The 18,759-nt window shown below is 34.9% G+C and overlaps 1 protein-coding gene and 1 long non-coding RNA gene across 3 annotated transcripts; one reads left to right on the top strand and one right to left on the bottom strand.

Moving 5' to 3' along the window:
* The first annotated feature begins 4,621 nt into the window (after positions 1-4,621).
* On the top strand, positions 4,622-18,633 carry LOC146899677 (uncharacterized). Of its 2 annotated transcripts, XM_085737560.1 has the most exons (2): positions 4,622-5,346; positions 15,024-18,633. In XM_085737560.1, exons 1-2 carry the CDS (start codon positions 4,665-4,667, stop codon positions 15,197-15,199), a joined length of 858 nt encoding a protein of 285 aa, XP_085593686.1. In that variant the 5' UTR covers positions 4,622-4,664; the 3' UTR covers positions 15,200-18,633. The 2 variants fall into 2 exon arrangements, with proteins under 2 accessions (XP_085593686.1, XP_085593687.1); XM_085737561.1 differs by lacking the exon at positions 15,024-18,633 and having other exon boundaries at positions 4,630-5,792.
* Positions 6,241-8,595, bottom strand: LOC146899678 (uncharacterized). Its single transcript, XR_015023439.1, has 2 exons — positions 8,109-8,595; positions 6,241-6,434 (listed from the first exon to the last, which is right to left on the bottom strand). It is a non-coding gene; the product is annotated as an uncharacterized LOC146899678 (long non-coding RNA).
* Positions 18,634-18,759: the final 126 nt, after the last annotated feature.

Below are 18,759 nucleotides of genomic sequence, written 5' to 3'. Positions count from 1 at the left end.
TGCGAAAGAGATCATATTGTTGCACAAGGGTATTAATTTTTGATTGTTTAACATCATTGGTTCCTTCGTGAAGGGTTTCCAATGCATCCCACATAGCTTTAGCGGCCTTACAATGAGAGCGGAATGATGCACATTAACCTCAAGAGAGGAGATGAGAATATTTTGTGCCTTAAATCGTATTGGACCTTGTTTTTGTCATCATCACTCCAATCGGCTTTTGGCTTGTCTAGGACTACACCGTTTTCACAATCGACAGCAATTTGTAGTAGAAACCGCCCATTGACAACGACATCCCACACATCCATGTCCACCGATTGGATATGAACGCTCATGCATTCTTTCCAATAGTCATAATTTTCTCCGTCGAAAATAGGTTCTCTATTATACGCCCCCTTGGGCTCCTTATTATCCATATGGATCAACTCTTCCGGTAATTAACCGTTAAGAAGAAACCAAGCTCTATGATACCACTTGTTGGTCTATATGGCTAATTAGTTTGTAAGCTAGAGGGGGGTCAATAGCTTTTTGAAAAGTTTTTCCGGAGTTAATAAAAACAAGTTTAACAAAATCGATTATTGAATTCGTGCGCGAACAATCACAACAATATACAAAAAGATAACTCTGTGAAATAAGATTTAATCTTAGAATTGAGAGATTCAAAATATAAATCTTATGTACAAACAAACTGAAATTCCGGCAGGCTAGCTTTCATATGTTTTATACGATGTTAAGAACAGAATGTCGAGTAATATGTTTTAACATCGAGCTAGCCAAAAACAGACAGATCAAGGCAAATATAACAGATGTAGAATTTTAGCACGTTAGTTAGAAGCTGTTTTTATGTGATGTTTCAATTCCAAATGCACAGAAAGCAGATGTTCCGTTTAATGTTCCAACATCGTGCTAGCAGTAAGCATAAACAAACAACAAAATAACAGACAGGAAAGTAAAGAACACAATGAGTTTGTTAACCCAGTTCGGCACAACTCACCTACATTTGGGGGCTACCAAGCCAGGAAGGAAATCCACTAGTGTAGTCCTTATTCAAGTATCAAACTCACACAAATAGTCATAAACAAGTATCACAGGTGATACATGTAAGGCACACTGTAAAGATTCTAAACTTGCATCAACATGATACAAGAGCAGAATACATAGAAGACGACTCAAGACCCTAAAAATCTATTCTTTTATAAATCGATGGTTTTGATACATTACAACTCAACTAAAGGTCCTGCTCAGTGCATCAAGATGATACAAAGAGAGGCTCACAAATAAAGCACGAGTTGAAACCCTAAAAGACTCAATCCAATATTCTTGAATTGGTGAATAAAACTAGGGTACAAGTCTTCCTTAAATAGCCTTTCAAAGCATGGGCATTTTCGTCATCGGGTAAACATATATTTGTATCAAATATTCTCTTCAGAAATATGTTGAAACAAATATTCTTCAGAAAATATATTTTCCAAAATCTCTTTTGAAAATATATTTTACATGTATGGTAACTCCTAAAAAGTAGGAACATTTTTAGGAACCGCCACACACACCACCAAGGAATCCTAAAATATTGTTTATATTTTAGAAACAAATCTTCCAGCTGATTTTGGGGAATAACGCGCTGCTTGGTGAACAAGAAATGGGGCGTGGTTTCCTTACTGAGATAAAGATTGCGTAAACCAAGACACATAAATAGGGCACACTGAACTGTGCCAACATGTTGGAACATCGTATCCAACATACATGAGTATTTGTTTTAGCAACAATGAAGCCAATACCCAAATACCCAACACAAACTTTAATCAACCTTGAACAAAATACAAAACTTATAGACAATTTCAAATTAAACCTATTTGAACAAAACACTAAGCTATCAATTGAAAACACAATGCATATGAAATTGAGGAATTGATTAGATATTGCAATCAATTGATCTAAGCAAAGTAGTTAAAACCTAATTCAACGAATTAGATTATTTTGATGAAAAACAACTTAGATCAACACTAGCAATTAACCTACCAATTATTCAATTTATCACATGCAATAGTAAAAAGTAAAGAGGATAGGGAAAGAGAGATACATACCGATATTTTTATTGTAGTTCTCTCTTTCTCGTCCTCGCTAGAGCTACCTCTACTCTTCTTGATGAAGTACGCCTTCACCAAGGTCATCCATTATGTAACAAATGCTGAATATAATGTGTTTATAAGAGTTCCTTGAAATTAAACCTAATTCTTCAACACTTATTCAAACACTCCCCCAAACATCAAATAACCTTTGAATTTGGGGCTCCTTGAATCTTCGAATCCTTGAATACCCATGCACCCCTTCGAACTCTTCACTCGAGCCTTTGATGCTACGTCCGGTAAGCGAATCTCCTTCGACTTCAAGAACGGTTAGAAAGAACCCCAAGTCCTTTGGAGGTGGAATGAGATTATTCAATTCACTTTGAAACCTTGATTAAGCCCAATCAATCGTCTTGAGAGAACCAACTTACAATCCCTACTAGCACCCTAGCAAATCAATGTGACTCAAAGAACAAAGTGATTCTAAGAAAAAGTGTTTAATCTTGAAGAATTTAAGTGCAACGAGTTTTTGAGACCTATAGAGAATAGTTGCAAATGATTCAATAATTTGAAAGTTATGAGAGGAATAACTTATATAGTAAAGACAAACAAGGGTAAAATTTTGAGCCAACACAACTGAATGAATCGATTCACTAAATGAGTGAATCGATTCAGATAAATATGTGACACACATGAAACAGGAAAAATGCTATGAAGATTGATACATATCAAATGAGTTTTGAGTCGATTCACACTGCCCAGGATGAAGGTTGATACAATTCAAACTAGAGTAAATCGATTCAGAGAAAGTTAGAGACATATGATGATACGATTCATGCAATTTTGAGATTAATCAGAGTGAATCGATTCACATATGTCATGAATCAATTTACACAGAGTCATAGACTTTTGTGATACGATTCCGATATAAGTGAATCGATTCATGCAGCAAGAAAAGAGATTTTAACACATAATATGAGAGAAAGGAGGAAGACTTGATACACACGCAAGCATGGGTGCTTTAACATATTCGAAGCTAGCAATAAACCAACTATCCTAGACTAAGAAATAAACTGATAACAAGTCAACATCATCCAAACTAGCTAGAGGCTTCAAGTTACGCATCATTGGTGGTACATTTGGATTGAGGGGGACTTGACCAGTGCTCTTTTGGCTTTCTCTCAGCCCTCTTTGATTCCTATTCGGTGGCGCAATTGTTGGCACAATTGCTTGTCTCATGGTATGCAGGTTCTTCTTCACACATTTTCCGCGACGACAATGCTTGCCCGTCTTTGTTCGGGATAATTTTTATAAGGACTGTTATGGGTTACCTAATTTTCGTTTTCCGTAATTTTTCTTCTTTTTTGCAGTTTTCTTTAGAGGGTTTGGTTTGGCCTCCCTTTTGTACATAATTTTTCCTTTTTTGTTATATATTATATGAGTGAGCGGCAGAGGATTAGAGTCTCTTAGAGGTGCCAACCTAATCGGGTTATCCAGCGGCTCCTTGATGTTTTCCTCACTCTTGATTCAGTAAAAAAAAAAAATTTCATTTGGTTCCATTAGTTTTTTGTTTTAATATTTTTAAATTACAAATATTTGACACTTTAATCCTTCAAGATTTATTGGTTTCAATTTGTTTACTTAATTTTAAGGTACAAAATGTATGAAATTTAGATTCCTAACGATATTTATAATTAGAGACGGTGGTAGTAATTATTAACAAAAGTATATACTGTTTATAATTTAGAAGATCAAAATCAAACAATTTTTTAAAAGATCTTAGTGTCTATTGTTTATAAGCTAAAAGATTAAAATGGAACGAAAAAAAGCCTTTAGGGATCAAAATATAATTAAAGACGAAATACATAATTGAGTCAAAATTTTGTAAGAACTAAAAGAAAAAATTGATGATTTTATAGGAATTAAAAACATATTATTGTAGTCCTTGTGAGCTTAGTTTAATTGTAAAGACAATACATTTATACATGAGCCGAAATTCCAACTTCAGACGTCCCATATATTCACATTGTGGATTTATAGGCTAAATGATAAAAATAAGGGAAATGTTAACTAGTGCCCCGGGGCACTGGTTAAGTAATCAAATGTAGAAAGTCTTGCATTGGAACTTGTGTTGTCAACTCATCAAAAGCTTAAAAAGTGTTATTTTTACTTTGAAATTTCTTTTTTTAGTTTCCTTAAACAGTGCCCCGGGGCACTGGTTAACATGACCCTAAAAATAATAATAAAACATATTATCGTATGCTATACTCTTGTCCTTTTTTTCGTTGATTGACTTTAAAATAGAAACTTAACTTTAAGGGATTCTTTGCATTTGCCCTTCGTCTTTAACATTATTATTTTGCGAATAAGGGGAAATCCCTTCATCTATAGTTGCTTCCTGGTCGTATCGTATTTTCGTCATAGACAATAATCATTTCAATATCTATCTTTGTTGACCTGGTTGACTTGAACCACACACCCCGCCAAGAAAAAGTGGGGAGTGATACACGTTTTAATTTTTTATTTTTTTGTGGGAGTGAGTGATACACGTTTTAATATTAATCATAGCCTAGAAACTCATTTTTAAACCACTATATATGTATGTATCATTCCCGTCAGTCCCTTGCCTCATCTATTATTCACACACATTACGGGAAAATGGTTAATCTATCATCTCATCTCTTTCTTTTATCGCTCTCACTACATTGTTGTTTTATTGCTTGCTTAGCTGCAAATACAAAAAACATCACAACTGATCAATCTTCTCTTCTAGCATTCAAATCTCTAATTACTTCGGACCCCTATGGTATGTTGTCTAATAATTGGTCAACATCCTCTTCCGTATGCAACTGGGTTGGTGTCACTTGTGATGAGCGACACGGTAGAGTCCACAGTTTGATTCTCCAAAACATGAGTCTTAGAGGTACCGTTTCCCCAAACTTGGGGAATCTGTCCTTCCTTGTTATACTTGACCTCAAAAACAATAGTTTCGGTGGTGAGTTTCCTAAAGAATTATGTCGGTTGCGCCGATTAAAGGTTCTTCATATCAGCTATAACGAGTTTGAAGGGGGTATTCCTGCAGCGTTAGGGAACTTGTCACAACTTGAATATTTGTATCTTGGTGTTAACAATTTCAGTGGTTTTATTTCCCAATCTATTGGTAACCTTCATCGGTTGAAAAAATTCGAAATTGGTTTGAACAAGATGTCTGGACCCATACCTCAAACACTTTTAAACATGTCTTCACTTGAACATATCAATTTAGAGGTTAACTACTTTTCAGGTACTCCTAGCTCTGATATTATGTGTCCTACTTAGTATATTTTTTGTATTCACACGATTCATGATTTTATAATTTCAGTATACAAGATTTATTACTCCTCCCGTTCCACACTAACGGCTGCACATATAACCAATTTATAATAATTCATAATAAACTCCGCACAGGTAGGGCGTGGAAGCCCAAACTATGCGTCAAAAAGTATTTGCAATGTCATTTACATCGAGAAATAACAAAAGATTAATGATAAAGTTGACAATAAATATAAAAAAATATTATCCAAAGCATGAGCCTTAGAGGTATTGTTTCCCTAAACTTGGGGAATCATTCCTTCCTTGTTATGCTTGACCTGAAAAACTATAGCTTCGATGGTCAGTTTCCAAAAGAGTTATGTCGGTTACGCCGATTAAAGGTTCTTCATATCAATTCTAACGAGTTTGAAGGTGGAATTCATGTAATCTTGGGGAACTTATCGAAGCTTCAATATTTGTATCTTTGCGCTAACAATTTTACTGGATTTATCCTTGAATCTATTGGCAACCTTCAGTGGTTGAAAGAATTGGATACTAGTCACAACAGACCAATACCTCAAACAATTTCAAACATATATTTACTCAAAGTTCACTATTTATTTTCTAACTGCTTTTCAGGTACTCTAACCTCAGATATAATGCATCATCTTTGTTTGTTTTTCACTATTTATGATTTAAGAATTTTAATATAGAATTGACTACTTTTTTCCGTAATATTTATCATGCATTTGACCATTTTACATATATTAATAAAAGATGAAACGTGAAAGAATATAATTGTTATTTTACTAATTTATTCTTGTAACACCCATACCAGACGTATCTAGAAAGTCTGGCATGTGCGTTAATATTAGTACTGGATACATTAAAATATACAACATAAAATTTTTACGAATGAATAATATATACATCAAGTCACGTTCGTATACAACATAATACAATACAACTCATCCATACATAAAAATACATTCTTGATGACTATAACGTCCTGCAGCTTTACGAACGAACCCTTGAAGTAATATCCATCCGGCTCCGAACATGCATAAACATCCTGCTTATCTGAAACAAATAAGGATTGGGATGAGACATAATGTCTCAGTGAGTTCCCCTAAATCCTAGGCTATAGGTAACCTTGAGGGAACCTACGGTCACCACGTGTCTACAATACAACCTGACGGTTGGTTATACGTGTGTGGTCATATTTCCTAGACGGTAGTGCATGCTAGACCCGTCATAGGCTTATCTCATTTGTTATAGGCTTAACTTCCTATACGTGTCATGGCGGTCGAGGGGAACCTAGAACCGCGTTGCCAAGAATACACTCTATGTATCGAGGCCTAACATAACATAATCATGGCACGATTCTAAACCGGACGATTAGGGGAAACCAAAGATCGTCATCGGTATCATATTCATAACTTGCTCTTGTCTTGTAGCATCTAATGCTCTTGCTCTTAACTTAATCATGAACATAAACATAAACATAACATAATCATATCGTGCATAACGTATCTAAGTTCATTCATATTGGTTAGCGTTGAACAAACAATTATTATCTTGATTCATTTTACGGATAGTCCCGGGTGGAGTAACCCCGAGATCAATCCCATACATGACCGATGTACGTACATCGGACTCCCTCGGTGTCGTGCAGGTCCCTTGCGGCTTAAACCGTTCCCCTTAGGTAGAGAACCTCCCGTATCCCCCTGGCGTGGATAACAAGAGACACGAACACCTACGTCTTGTTTACTCGGTGACATGCGGGTCCCTTACGGCTTGAATCGTTCTCATCATGAGAACCCCTTGTATCCCCCTGATGTGGATAGCAAGAGACATGCCACCTACACTTATTAGTCATGGTCTTGTCGTATACATAAGTTAAACATGTACATACTTGATTGTTTACCTCGGAACCTTAATCGAACCGATTAGTGGTAAACTCTTACTTGTTCATAACATGGTGGAGAGAAATACTTATCAATCCACAACTTACATACTAGCTAAGTCATTCTAGATCATGTGCGAAGAGATTATCCTTCGCGTCTTATCATTCTAGGGATTCGTACTAACTAGCTAGTTCTCGACGACTATGTCGAGGCTCTAGTTTTTCCCTTGCTTAATGGATAATTTACTACCCGATTCATTACTTAATTCTCTCGTATGCCATGCCTTACTAACATACATAATACTTGCCTCTTTAACATAAGAATCTTGCTTCCATTGATCATCATTTGAGGCCTTGGTTTGAGGGGTTTACATTTATAAAAGACTACACAAAAGATCCGGAACGAAAATCGTCAAAACTGCCAGAACGAGCAAGCAGCACCAGGAGGTACCACTTGCTCGCCGTTGCGAGCTATCCTTACTCGCAGTTGCGAGTTAATTTACTCGCAGTTGCGAGTTGGTGGCGAGTAACACCCCAGGGTGGGTGTTTTGCTTGCTATGGCGAGTAATAGCTCGCCGTGGCGAGTTATGACAGTCCAGAACTTGTAAAAATAGTATTTTAAGCCCAAAAACATTAAACCAAGTGCCTCTAAGTATTTTGAAACACATTTGATCATAGAATACTTATAAAACACTCATATAGCAAGTATTATCATGTTTAGCAAGCATGGGAAGAAAATGGGCAACTAAACATATACTTAAAAATCCTAGAAATATCATATGTTTCATATTAATTAACAAGGCTTAACATAATCCCAAAAGGGTGGGAAAACTAACTATGGAACTCACCTAGAAAGTTTCTTGAAGCATCTCCAAGCTCCAAGCTCATTCATGATAAAACCCTAACTTGTGATCACTTGCTTCCTTTGTTCAAACCTTCTCCATCTTGTTGTTTCTCTGCAAACCTTGGCATCATGATCTTTGCTAGCTTATCACTAATCCATTCCAAAGCTTCTTTCACCAAAACCCTAATTTCATGAGTTTTCCCCCTTGTGAAGATAGAGTTGGAAAACAAGCTTAAATAGAGCTTCTACTTGTTCCTTGTTCTTAAGAGTACCATGATTTAAGCTCAAACTTCTTGCTCAATCCAAACCCTAGGTTTTGAATGACTTGTAGAAAGGAGAAGAGTTGGAACCAAGCCTCAATCCAAGCTATCAATCTCTTGATGGTGATGGAGGAACCAATTCTTGATCTTGAATCTCAAAGGAAGAGGGTTTGATGAGTTGGTAAGATGGGAAGAGAAGGAGAAGACCGATCGAGAGAAGAGAGGGAAGAGCAAAAAAAATCTTCTCTAACCTAGAGAGAGAAAAGAGATAGGAAAATGAGATATTTTCCACCCAAAATCATATAAATAATCTTTTCCGTGAAATTACAATTATGCCCTTGCCTCAAACGTGTTAAAAACGACTCTGATACTTTTCCCCGTGTTCTGCTGACATGTTATAAAATATTTTCCATTAACTTACTTTTCCATAAATTATTTCCTCTGGCACGATTAAAGAGTAATATATCGATGCTGACATGCGGGATATTACATTCTACACCCCTTAAAAAATTTCGTCCTCGAAATTTAGAGATCGACTACCAATCATCATGGCAAAAACTTATCATCTTTGGTCTGAGCCATACATGTTCGAAACACAGATTCTCAAGAAGTTCATCATTGCTTGTGTCTTGTCTTGCTCCTTGGTTCAAATACATAAGCATATAGCTTCCTTGATCTTAACATCACTCAAAAATTAGAGTTAACTTGATACATCATGATTTAGAACTTACCTTGCTACACATAGACGTATTCTCTCAGACTCGTATCTTACACACTTAACATAAACCATTCATAAAGGTCTCTTATCATAAACATGAACACTAAGGATTTGCCATTTAACTGGAATCCTATTGGAACCCAGGTTTGCCCTGCAGTGCTTGCTTGCAACATAAAACATCTTTTCATGCATACATGATCTTTCTTACCGCACTTTGCGAATTAAGCCTTTTACATACATTACTCATATAGACGATTCCACGAATCTCTTAACGAGTCTTAAGAAATCTCTCGATCCCATTGCAATCTTATCGCACCCGAACTAGTGGGTAACTCAAAAAGCTTGACATAGAGGAGTGTAATCAAATTTCCACTTCATTTGACAATCTGATAACCAACATTGTGGTTCACATGCTCTTGAAACTTTCTAGCAAATCTACTTGCACATACATCAGACATTCTTAACATACTTCCGTGTATCCTGTAGGATATGGGCTTCATACAAACATTGTCGTCTCTCGTTAAATGATTACGATACATGTTCCTAAATCTTTCTTGAAATTTTTTTTCTTAAACTTTGGTATTCGGGTTCTTGGAACGAATTTATACATGACTAAAAAGATTTTATCATTTCCACAACGGAATTGTAAGGATACCACAGAACCACCGGAGGAGTTTCTATATTTTGAAAAAGATTTTACAACCCGCCCAGAACTTGTTCACAACAAGTTGGTCCTGAAGTTCATACGTCTTAAGTGAGTTTACTTACGACGTATTTCATCAGCTTTGAAAATATAAAATTTCATGAGTTTGAAAATAAGCATCGTTCCTAAGTTCCATAATACCAATCTTAGCTTTAAAAGTTATAAATTTGTGACTTGACACGTCTTAACAAGTATCGCTTTCATTCAACAAGTATCGCATACAAGGGCATGAAGCTCATCACATAAAACTCAAGAGTTGCATCTTTCTCATGATAACATGCTTAACTTCGAAGATGGGTTCTTCCCGTTTTAACCGATATACATACCCGCAATACCCCTTACATATCCATAGGAAATCCTTGTACCCCTTGAAATTAACTTGCTCCTTTTCTTTGGAACACTAAACTTGATGTTCCACATCCTCTCATTCGGTCATCGCTTGAATATTAATACCTTTTCCGGTAACCGGTCATCATTCTTGGTGTTTTGATTCTTTCATACTAAAATCCCATGTTTCTTGATGTTACGATTAGCTTCCATGGCGCCACTCTGATTCCCACGGGTTGGCTTAATCTAATACTCTATTCCGTTAAAGCAACTGAGACTTCAATTCATGCTTATCACTTGAATACTCACTTCTTGAATTATCCTCAAAATCTTTCATGGTGCAACCAACATCACAACCTTACACTTGTCTTGTAAATTCAAAACTTGTGATAACTGATCTTATGCTTATATTACTTGACTTGGGGTAAACCTTACGTTTTTACTGGTTGCATTTACCATTCACATCATACTTGAACTCCTTTGACAAACTTATCTAGCACTTGAACACATCTTTCTTGAACATCTAACCTTGTACCTTCGCATTCTCGCATACTATATTTTGCTTAATCACACCAATGCTTTCTCATTTATTTTTCTTTTAAAAGAAAACTTCGTAAGCTAGCGCACGGGTCATTGACGTTGATGATTTTTCTACTTTATACAAAAACTGAGTTAGGCCCCGGTCGTTACTCTAAAATCATAGAACGAGTTGATAACACATACGTGCCATCAACCTAGACTCTAATAAGTCTAGCCCGCTCTACGAGTGTCGTAGCAAACCGGTACCTAGAAAATCTCTTGTGAATTTTCAAAATGTCAACTTCAATCACCCATACGCGTAAATCCTTCAAAAAAAATATTTAAACTTTATACTTCAACGTCATATTGAGCCTTAGCAAGTCCATTAAGCAAAACATAGGTTCGAGCGATACGTCATAATTCCTCATAATCCGTGAGCCTTGTGATTTCTCATAACTTTGCACCGCTTTAACTTCTTACTTCATACCTCATGCATAATCATCCGGGGCTTTCCTTCTAAGTGCCGGAATTCTATACTCTTAGTCTTGACTCTTCTTGACTCCTGACACATTAACTTCCAAAGTTACCTTAAGCCGTATCGATTTCGTTGATGATTGCCCACGCCTTTTTCCTTGGAAATCTTAGAATGTGATATGCATTTATTACTTGACATCATAAAAGATTTTCGTTACATAAAAGATCATTGTGAAGACATCTCCCCAATAGTCATTGCAAACCATAGGAACGAATTGGTAGAAAACGGAAAATTTCGTCCCATACTTGCTATGGGTGAGCTTCTCCAACTCTGTTTTTTCAGAAAACATTCTTTACATGAAATTCTTATTCTCAAGCATACAATGCACATCATTCATTCATATCTTCGTGAAATATTCTATAACATATGCATGGCAACATCAACCTCTTTCGATACAATTTTTGGCACATCGAAAATCAATGTCTTATTCCTGATAACATAAAACTTTCTCTTGAATCCTTATCCTCCTCCACTACGAATAGCGTTCCTCATTACGTTGCCACTAACACAACTTGACAACTTACATGTCCTTAACTTCATTCACTTACGGGTACATAAAGTATTACTAACATCTTACCCATCATTGTTGGAACGTTCCTTCTTAACATATCTCATATTCCCGGAGGATTCACACTTCTACTTACTTTGTTCACCGACCACCTTCTGGCACGATCGAACTTCTTCATCACATACTTCGTTCCTCCTGGGTCCTATTCAGCTCTCACGCATCCATTCTAATCGTTGAATGCTAAATTGAGTTGATCAGGCTCAACTAACAATGACAGTTAAAACGTTTACCCGGAACCCAATGGTCCCACTACCTTAGTTGTAATTTAATGACCCAAGGCACGGTCTGAATCGACCTGCTCTGATACCAATTGTAACACCCATACCAGACGTATCTAGAAAGTCTGGCACGTGCGTTAATATTAGTACTGGATACATTAAAATATACAACATAAAATTTTTACGAATGAATAATATATACATCAAGTCACGTTCGTATACAACATAATACAATACAACTCATCCATACATAAAAATACATTCTTGATGACTATAACGTCCTGTAGCTTTACGAACGAACCCTTGAAGTAATATCCATCCGGCTCCGAACATGCATAAACATCCTGCTTATCTGAAACAAATAAGGATTGGGATGAGACATAATGTCTCAGTGAGTTCCCCTAAATCCTAGGCTATAGGTAACCTCGAGGGAACCTACGGTCACCACGTGTCTACAATACAACCTGACGATTGGTTATACGTGTGTGGTCATATTTCCTAGACGGTAGTGCATGCTAGACCCGTCATAGGCTTATCTCACTTGTTATAGGCTTAACTTCATATACGTGTCATGGCGGTCGAGGGGAACCTAGAACCGCGTTTCCAAGAATACACTCTATGTATCGAGGCCTAACATAACATAATCATGGCACGATTCTAAACTGGACGATTAGGGGAAACCTAAGATCGTCATCGGTATCATATTCATAACTTGCTCTAGTCTTGTAGCATCTAATGCTCTTGCTCTTAACTTAATCATGAACATAAACATAAACATAACATAATCATATCGTGCATAACGTATCTAAGTTCATTCATATTGGTTAGAGTTAAACAAACAATTATTATCTTGATTCATTTTACGGATAGTCCCGGGTGGAGTAACCCCGAGATCAATCCCATACATGACCGATGTACGTACATCGGACTCCCTCGGTGTCGTGCGGGTCCCTTGCGGCTTAAACCGTTCCCCTTAGGTCGAGAACCTCCCGTATCCCCCTGGCGTGGATAACAAGAGACACGAACACCTACGTCTTGTTTACTCGGTGACATGCGGGTCCCTTACGGCTTGAATCGTTCTCATCATGAGAACCCCTTGTATCCCCCTGATGTGGATAGCAAGAGACATGCCACCTACACTTATTAGTCATGGTCTTGTCGTATACATAAGTTAAACATGTACATACTTGATTGTTTACCTCGGAACCTTAATCGAACCGATTAGTGGTAAACTCTTACTTGTTCATAACATGGTGGAGAGAAATACTTATCAATCCACAACTTACATACTAGCTAAGTCATTCTAGATCATGTGCGAAGAGATTATCCTTCGCGTCTTATCATTCTAGGGATTCGTACTAACTAGCTAGTTCTCGACGACTATGTCGAGGCTCTAGTTTTTCCCTTGCTTAATGGATAATTTACTACCCGATTCATTACTTAATTCTCTCGTATGCCATGCCTTACTAACATACATAATACTTGCCTCTTTAACATAAGAATCTTGCTTCCATTGATCATCATTTGAGGCCTTGGTTTGAGGGGTTTACATTTATAAAAGACTACACAAAAGATCCGGAACGAAAATCGTCAAAACTGCCAGAACGAGCAAGCAGCACCAGGAGGTACCACTTGCTCGCCGTTGCGAGCTATCCTTACTCGCAGTTGCGAGTTAACTTACTCGCAGTTGCGAGTTGGTGGCGAGTAACACCCCAGGGTGGGTGTTTTGCTTGCTATGGCGAGTAATAGCTCGCCGTGGCGAGTTATGACAGTCCAGAACTTGTAAAAATGGTATTTTAAGCCCAAAAACCTCAAACCAAGTGCCTCTAAGTATTTTGAAACACATTTGATCATAGAATACTTATAAAACACTCATATAGCAAGTATTATCACGTTTAGCAAGCATGGCAAGAAAATGGGCAACTAAACATATACTTAAAAATCCTAGAAATATCATATGTTTCATATTAATTAACAAGGCTTAACATAATCCCAAAAGGGTGGGAAAACTAACTATGGAACTCACCTAGAAAGTTTCTTGAAGCATCTCCAATCTCCAAGCTCATTCATGATAAAACCCTAACTTGTGATCACTTGCTTCCTTTGTTCAAACCTTCTCCATCTTGTTGTTTCTCTGCAAACCTTGGCATCATGATCTTTGCTAGCTTATCACTAATCCATTCCAAAGCTTCTTTCACCAAAACCCTAATTTCATGAGTTTTCCCCTTGTGAAGATAGAGTTGGAAAACAAGCTTAAATAGAGCTTCTACTTGTTCCTTGTTCTTGAGAGTACCATGATTTAAGCTCAAACTTCTTGCTCAATCCAAACCCTAGGTTTTGAATGACTTGTAGAAAGGAGAAGAGTTGGAACCAAGCCTCAATCCAAGCTATCAATCTCTTGATGGTGATGGAGGAACCAATTCTTGATCTTGAATCTCAAAGGAAGAGGGTTTGATGAGTTGGTAAGATGGGAAGAGAAGGAGAAGACCGATGGAGAGAAGAGAGGGAAGAGCAAAAAAAATCTTCTCTAACCTAGAGAGAGAAAAGAGATAGGAAAATGAGATATTTTCCACCCAAAATCATATAAATAATCTTTTCTGTGAAATTACAATTATGCCCTTGCCTCAAACGTGTTAAAAACGACTCTGATACTTTTCCCCTTGTTCTGCTGACATGTTATAAAATATTTTCCATTAACTTACTTTTCCATAAATTATTTCCTCTGGCACGATTAAAGAGTAATATATCAATGCTGACATGCGGGATATTACAATTCTCCTTTTGTTTTTATAAATTTTACTAATTTCTTTTATGAATCATTTACGATTTTTTTTTTGCTGCATAATATCTTAGAAGTAATGCACATGTTATTAATTAGATTTTACAATTAAAAATTAGAGTGCAAATTCATCGACATGACAATAAAGACATTTTAACTATGTTGACATCCTAAAACTACTACCTTTCATTTGCAACACTCTAATAAATATTATAAAAATAAAAAACAAATAGCACATCTTGGGGGATTATGTCAAAATAAAATAAAAAATCTCATGTTTTGGAATGGCTAGGTGATATGCAGTCGACATTATATGAGAGGAAGAGGAAGAGGGAAAGGAAGAGGAAGAGGACGCGAAAGAGGATGAAGAAGAGGAGAGAGAGGTGCAAGAAATATCAAAGAGTTGAGTTTTTTTTTTCTTTTTCTTTTTGCTTGTTTTTCCGATTTATGACTTTTTTTTTGTTTTAGTCCTCCGATTTATTACTTTTTTGGTTTTGGTCCTCCGTTTTATGACTCAGACAAATGTTTGCCACATCAATCTGTATTTGCCAAATCAGTTTTTTTTTTTAACAGCAACTGATAGCAAGGACTAAAATCAAAGCCTTTGCAACGTAAATGGTTTGTTTAAAAAAAAATGCATAAACGAAAATAAAAAACTCGCTAACTTACAGGGACTAACTACATATCATGTCCAATAAGTTTAAGGCAAAATTATATCATGTCCAATAAATTTTCAAACTTACTCTGTCAAGATAAAATTTCTTAATGATTTTAAATAGAAAATTAAACAAATATTAAAAAGCTAAGCTTATTGATTAAATAACAAATTAAATAAAATAAAAAAGAATTAGATAACAAAATCATAGAAGGCTGGAGTCTGAAATGATATTATAGAAAGCAATAACATAAAACATGCGAGACTTCATCAATTCATACACTTAAGTTTTTGTAATTTGGTTTCGCGCACTTGTGTGGATCTATTGGATTATGCTAGTGTTGTGTGGCTGATGATTACTCTGAATTAGAATTTTAGGTTATTTTACCCTGTAAGACTGTTTTGGATCATACCACCCCTGTGGGTTGACTCGACTGTTTTTTGGTCAACTTCCACTTTTATGTCCTCCCACTTTTATACTTTTTCTTTTAATTTTGATCAACTTAGGGTGCCGCAGATCCTTATACACCCGGTTAGCTTAAAAAAAAAGTGACACTTTATCAATACGAACCACAATGTGAAACACACATGCTTTCATCCCATTTTGTGTGGCTTCTCTAATAGCAGCAAGACTTGGTTCTTCACAAATGTAAACACGTTGATATCAAAATTCCCTTGAACATCTAGATTAAAGCACATATGTGCTAATTTAATCTCCAATACATAAAGCATAAATGATCCATCCTTCAAGCAAGACAATCTTAATCATAAAAATAAGTAAAAACACGCAAACATCATTCCTGTTAACAACATAGTAATTGATTCCTCAGTTTAAATTTAATCCCATGCACAATTTGTTAACACAATGAATCATTTTTAGGCTGTATTGAGTGTTAAGATGGGGTGAAATCAAAGTTATAATACATGTTCTCCTATATAATTTGGATTGTTTTAACATCATTCAAGTTATAATTATATGCACCTTTGCAATCTGCTTCACATTCATAACATATTTGGTATCTAATGTGATTAGAATTGGATTTATAATTTTTGTGCATTTTGCAATCTCATCTATTCAATATAACCATAGTTAGCTATTCCTATTCCTCCAAATTATAAAAAAGTGGTTAAACAATTGACCTATCACAAAATATCAAATTATTGTAATACATCAAATTATTGTATACAAATAAAACAATAGCATGTGATTATCAAACACTAACTAAATCACATATTTTTTCAAAATGACATATTTAAAGATGGTTTTTATGAAAAGCTATTTGAAATAGCTTTTTTTTTAGAGATTTTTTCACAATTTTATTATCAAAAAAAAATTACAACAAAATGATGAAATTTTTAGAATTACATTTTAAGATAAGTTATTCAAACAAATTTTTCATTTGAAGCTTTCCATAAAATTTTCTTTGTAACAAAAGCATAACAAACATATTACACTACAAAAATCTATTTGAAAAAAAGTTATAACAAACGGGTCCATTATAAAACTTTCTAACAAAGAACTGTCAACATTTATAAGTAAATTTTTCTATTAAATTTTTTTGGATATACAATTTTTTTTCTATTAATATAACATTTATGTCTTACAATCGTTTTTACTGTTATATTAAAATAAATAATAAACTATATGTACATTAATTGGCTTAATTGCAGTTTTTCTCCCATTTTTTATTCGATTTATGGATTTTTGTCCTTCATTTCTAAATTCACAATTTTGGTCCTTTATTTTTTCCAACTTCTGATGCGGTACAATTTAAAATGATGTGACATTATACAAATTGAATCCACATATTAAACTTAAACTTTTATTACTTGTAAATTCTATATTCAATAATTGATAGTAAGTTCCAATTAAAATCTAATTAAATTAGTAAAAAAATATTCTAAAAACCAAAAATTGAAATTGTTTAATAAAATAAAAACCGTGAACCCTAAAATTTCATCTTTATCCAACATTTACAACCCAAAGACCAAGGATGCAGTACTGCGATTTTCAATTCATCTAAAAACCATGAACCCTAACTTGTAACCCATTGCATAATTCTTCTAACCAACATAAATAAACCTCCCAACGTAAACAAAAGGCAAACATTATTGTGACTAAAGCAAACAACAACCCTATAAATATAACCCAAGAGAGAATTCAATAAAACCACCCAAATGCTTTATTCTTATTTTCAATTTGATATTTTGTCCTTTGATGCATCCTCTTTCTTTTTCAAATCCTCTTTCAATTCTGAAATTTTACCCATAAATTGCAAAGCCAGGAATGTTTTACCATATATATTCTATACACCCTTAAAATTGCTGTCATTTTATCGGGACAATTGTGAGTGAACCGAAGGTCTAAAAGACCGCAATTGAGAAGAGAAGTGACGAGAGAAGAAAAGCAACGTTGTATGAGAAGAGAGAGAGATGAAATGAAAGTAGATATAAAGGTTTTTATTTATGATTAAAAAGATACAACTTTATAATTATGGTGGTTTGCTTCTCTTAACTTTATTTAAGATCACAAGTTCAATGTGTCAATTTTGGTGGGTTGGTTCAACTTCTTAAAAAAAACAATCTAAGAAAAAATTCTTGTTTCTAGGGTTGAATTGAGAAAAAAATTGGGGATTCCAACTTTATAGATTTTGTTAAGGTTTATTTCTGTTGCTTAAAATATAAAGAAAAATTAATTTTAGTCGAAAGAATCGTTAGATTTTTTGGTCATACAAAATCTACTTGGATGTTAGTCTACAGTTCTGTAATTTCTAGATTATACTTGAATTTTAATAGTAACTTTTCAATGAAATTATTGGTTCTCAATGACCTTACATTGGTCTCTATCTCCTAATCAAAATTTTAATTATAAAAAATAAATAGGTCCAAAATAATTAACCTGGACAGTACAATAATACTTAGATGTAAAAGTTACACATATGCATGTAAAATTCCACCGCTTTACAACATGACTTTCTTGAGGGATGCTAGATTTGACGATAACAATTTAAATGAAAGTCTACCAACTGATTTTATGAACCAGCTTCCATATCTTGAAAGTCTATTCATGTGTAAGTAATATTGATAGTAAATATTATTTGAAGAACCATTCCAAGATCAATTGACAACTCACATTGATGAACTCTTAGATTTTACATCAAATGAGATTATTGTTTCTCATGAACCATTCCTAGATCAACATGGGATGTCTCTTTCCTAATCAAAATTTTAATCATAAAAAAATAAAGAACCCAAGAATAACATTCTTGGACACTTGTAAAAAAAAAAAAAAAAATAACTTGAACAGTACCATCATATACTTGATGTAAAAGATGTAAGTTTAAACTAAAACATTATGTTTGTACTATCATTT

The sequence above is a fragment of the Medicago sativa genome, chromosome 8, assembly GCF_051527215.1.
Source record: "Medicago sativa cultivar Bolivia chromosome 8, Bolivia_mono, whole genome shotgun sequence".
Taxonomy (NCBI): Eukaryota; Viridiplantae; Streptophyta; class Magnoliopsida; order Fabales; family Fabaceae; genus Medicago; species Medicago sativa.
Note: the sequence above shows the minus strand (reverse complement) of the source record. Positions and strands in the feature narration are given on the sequence as shown.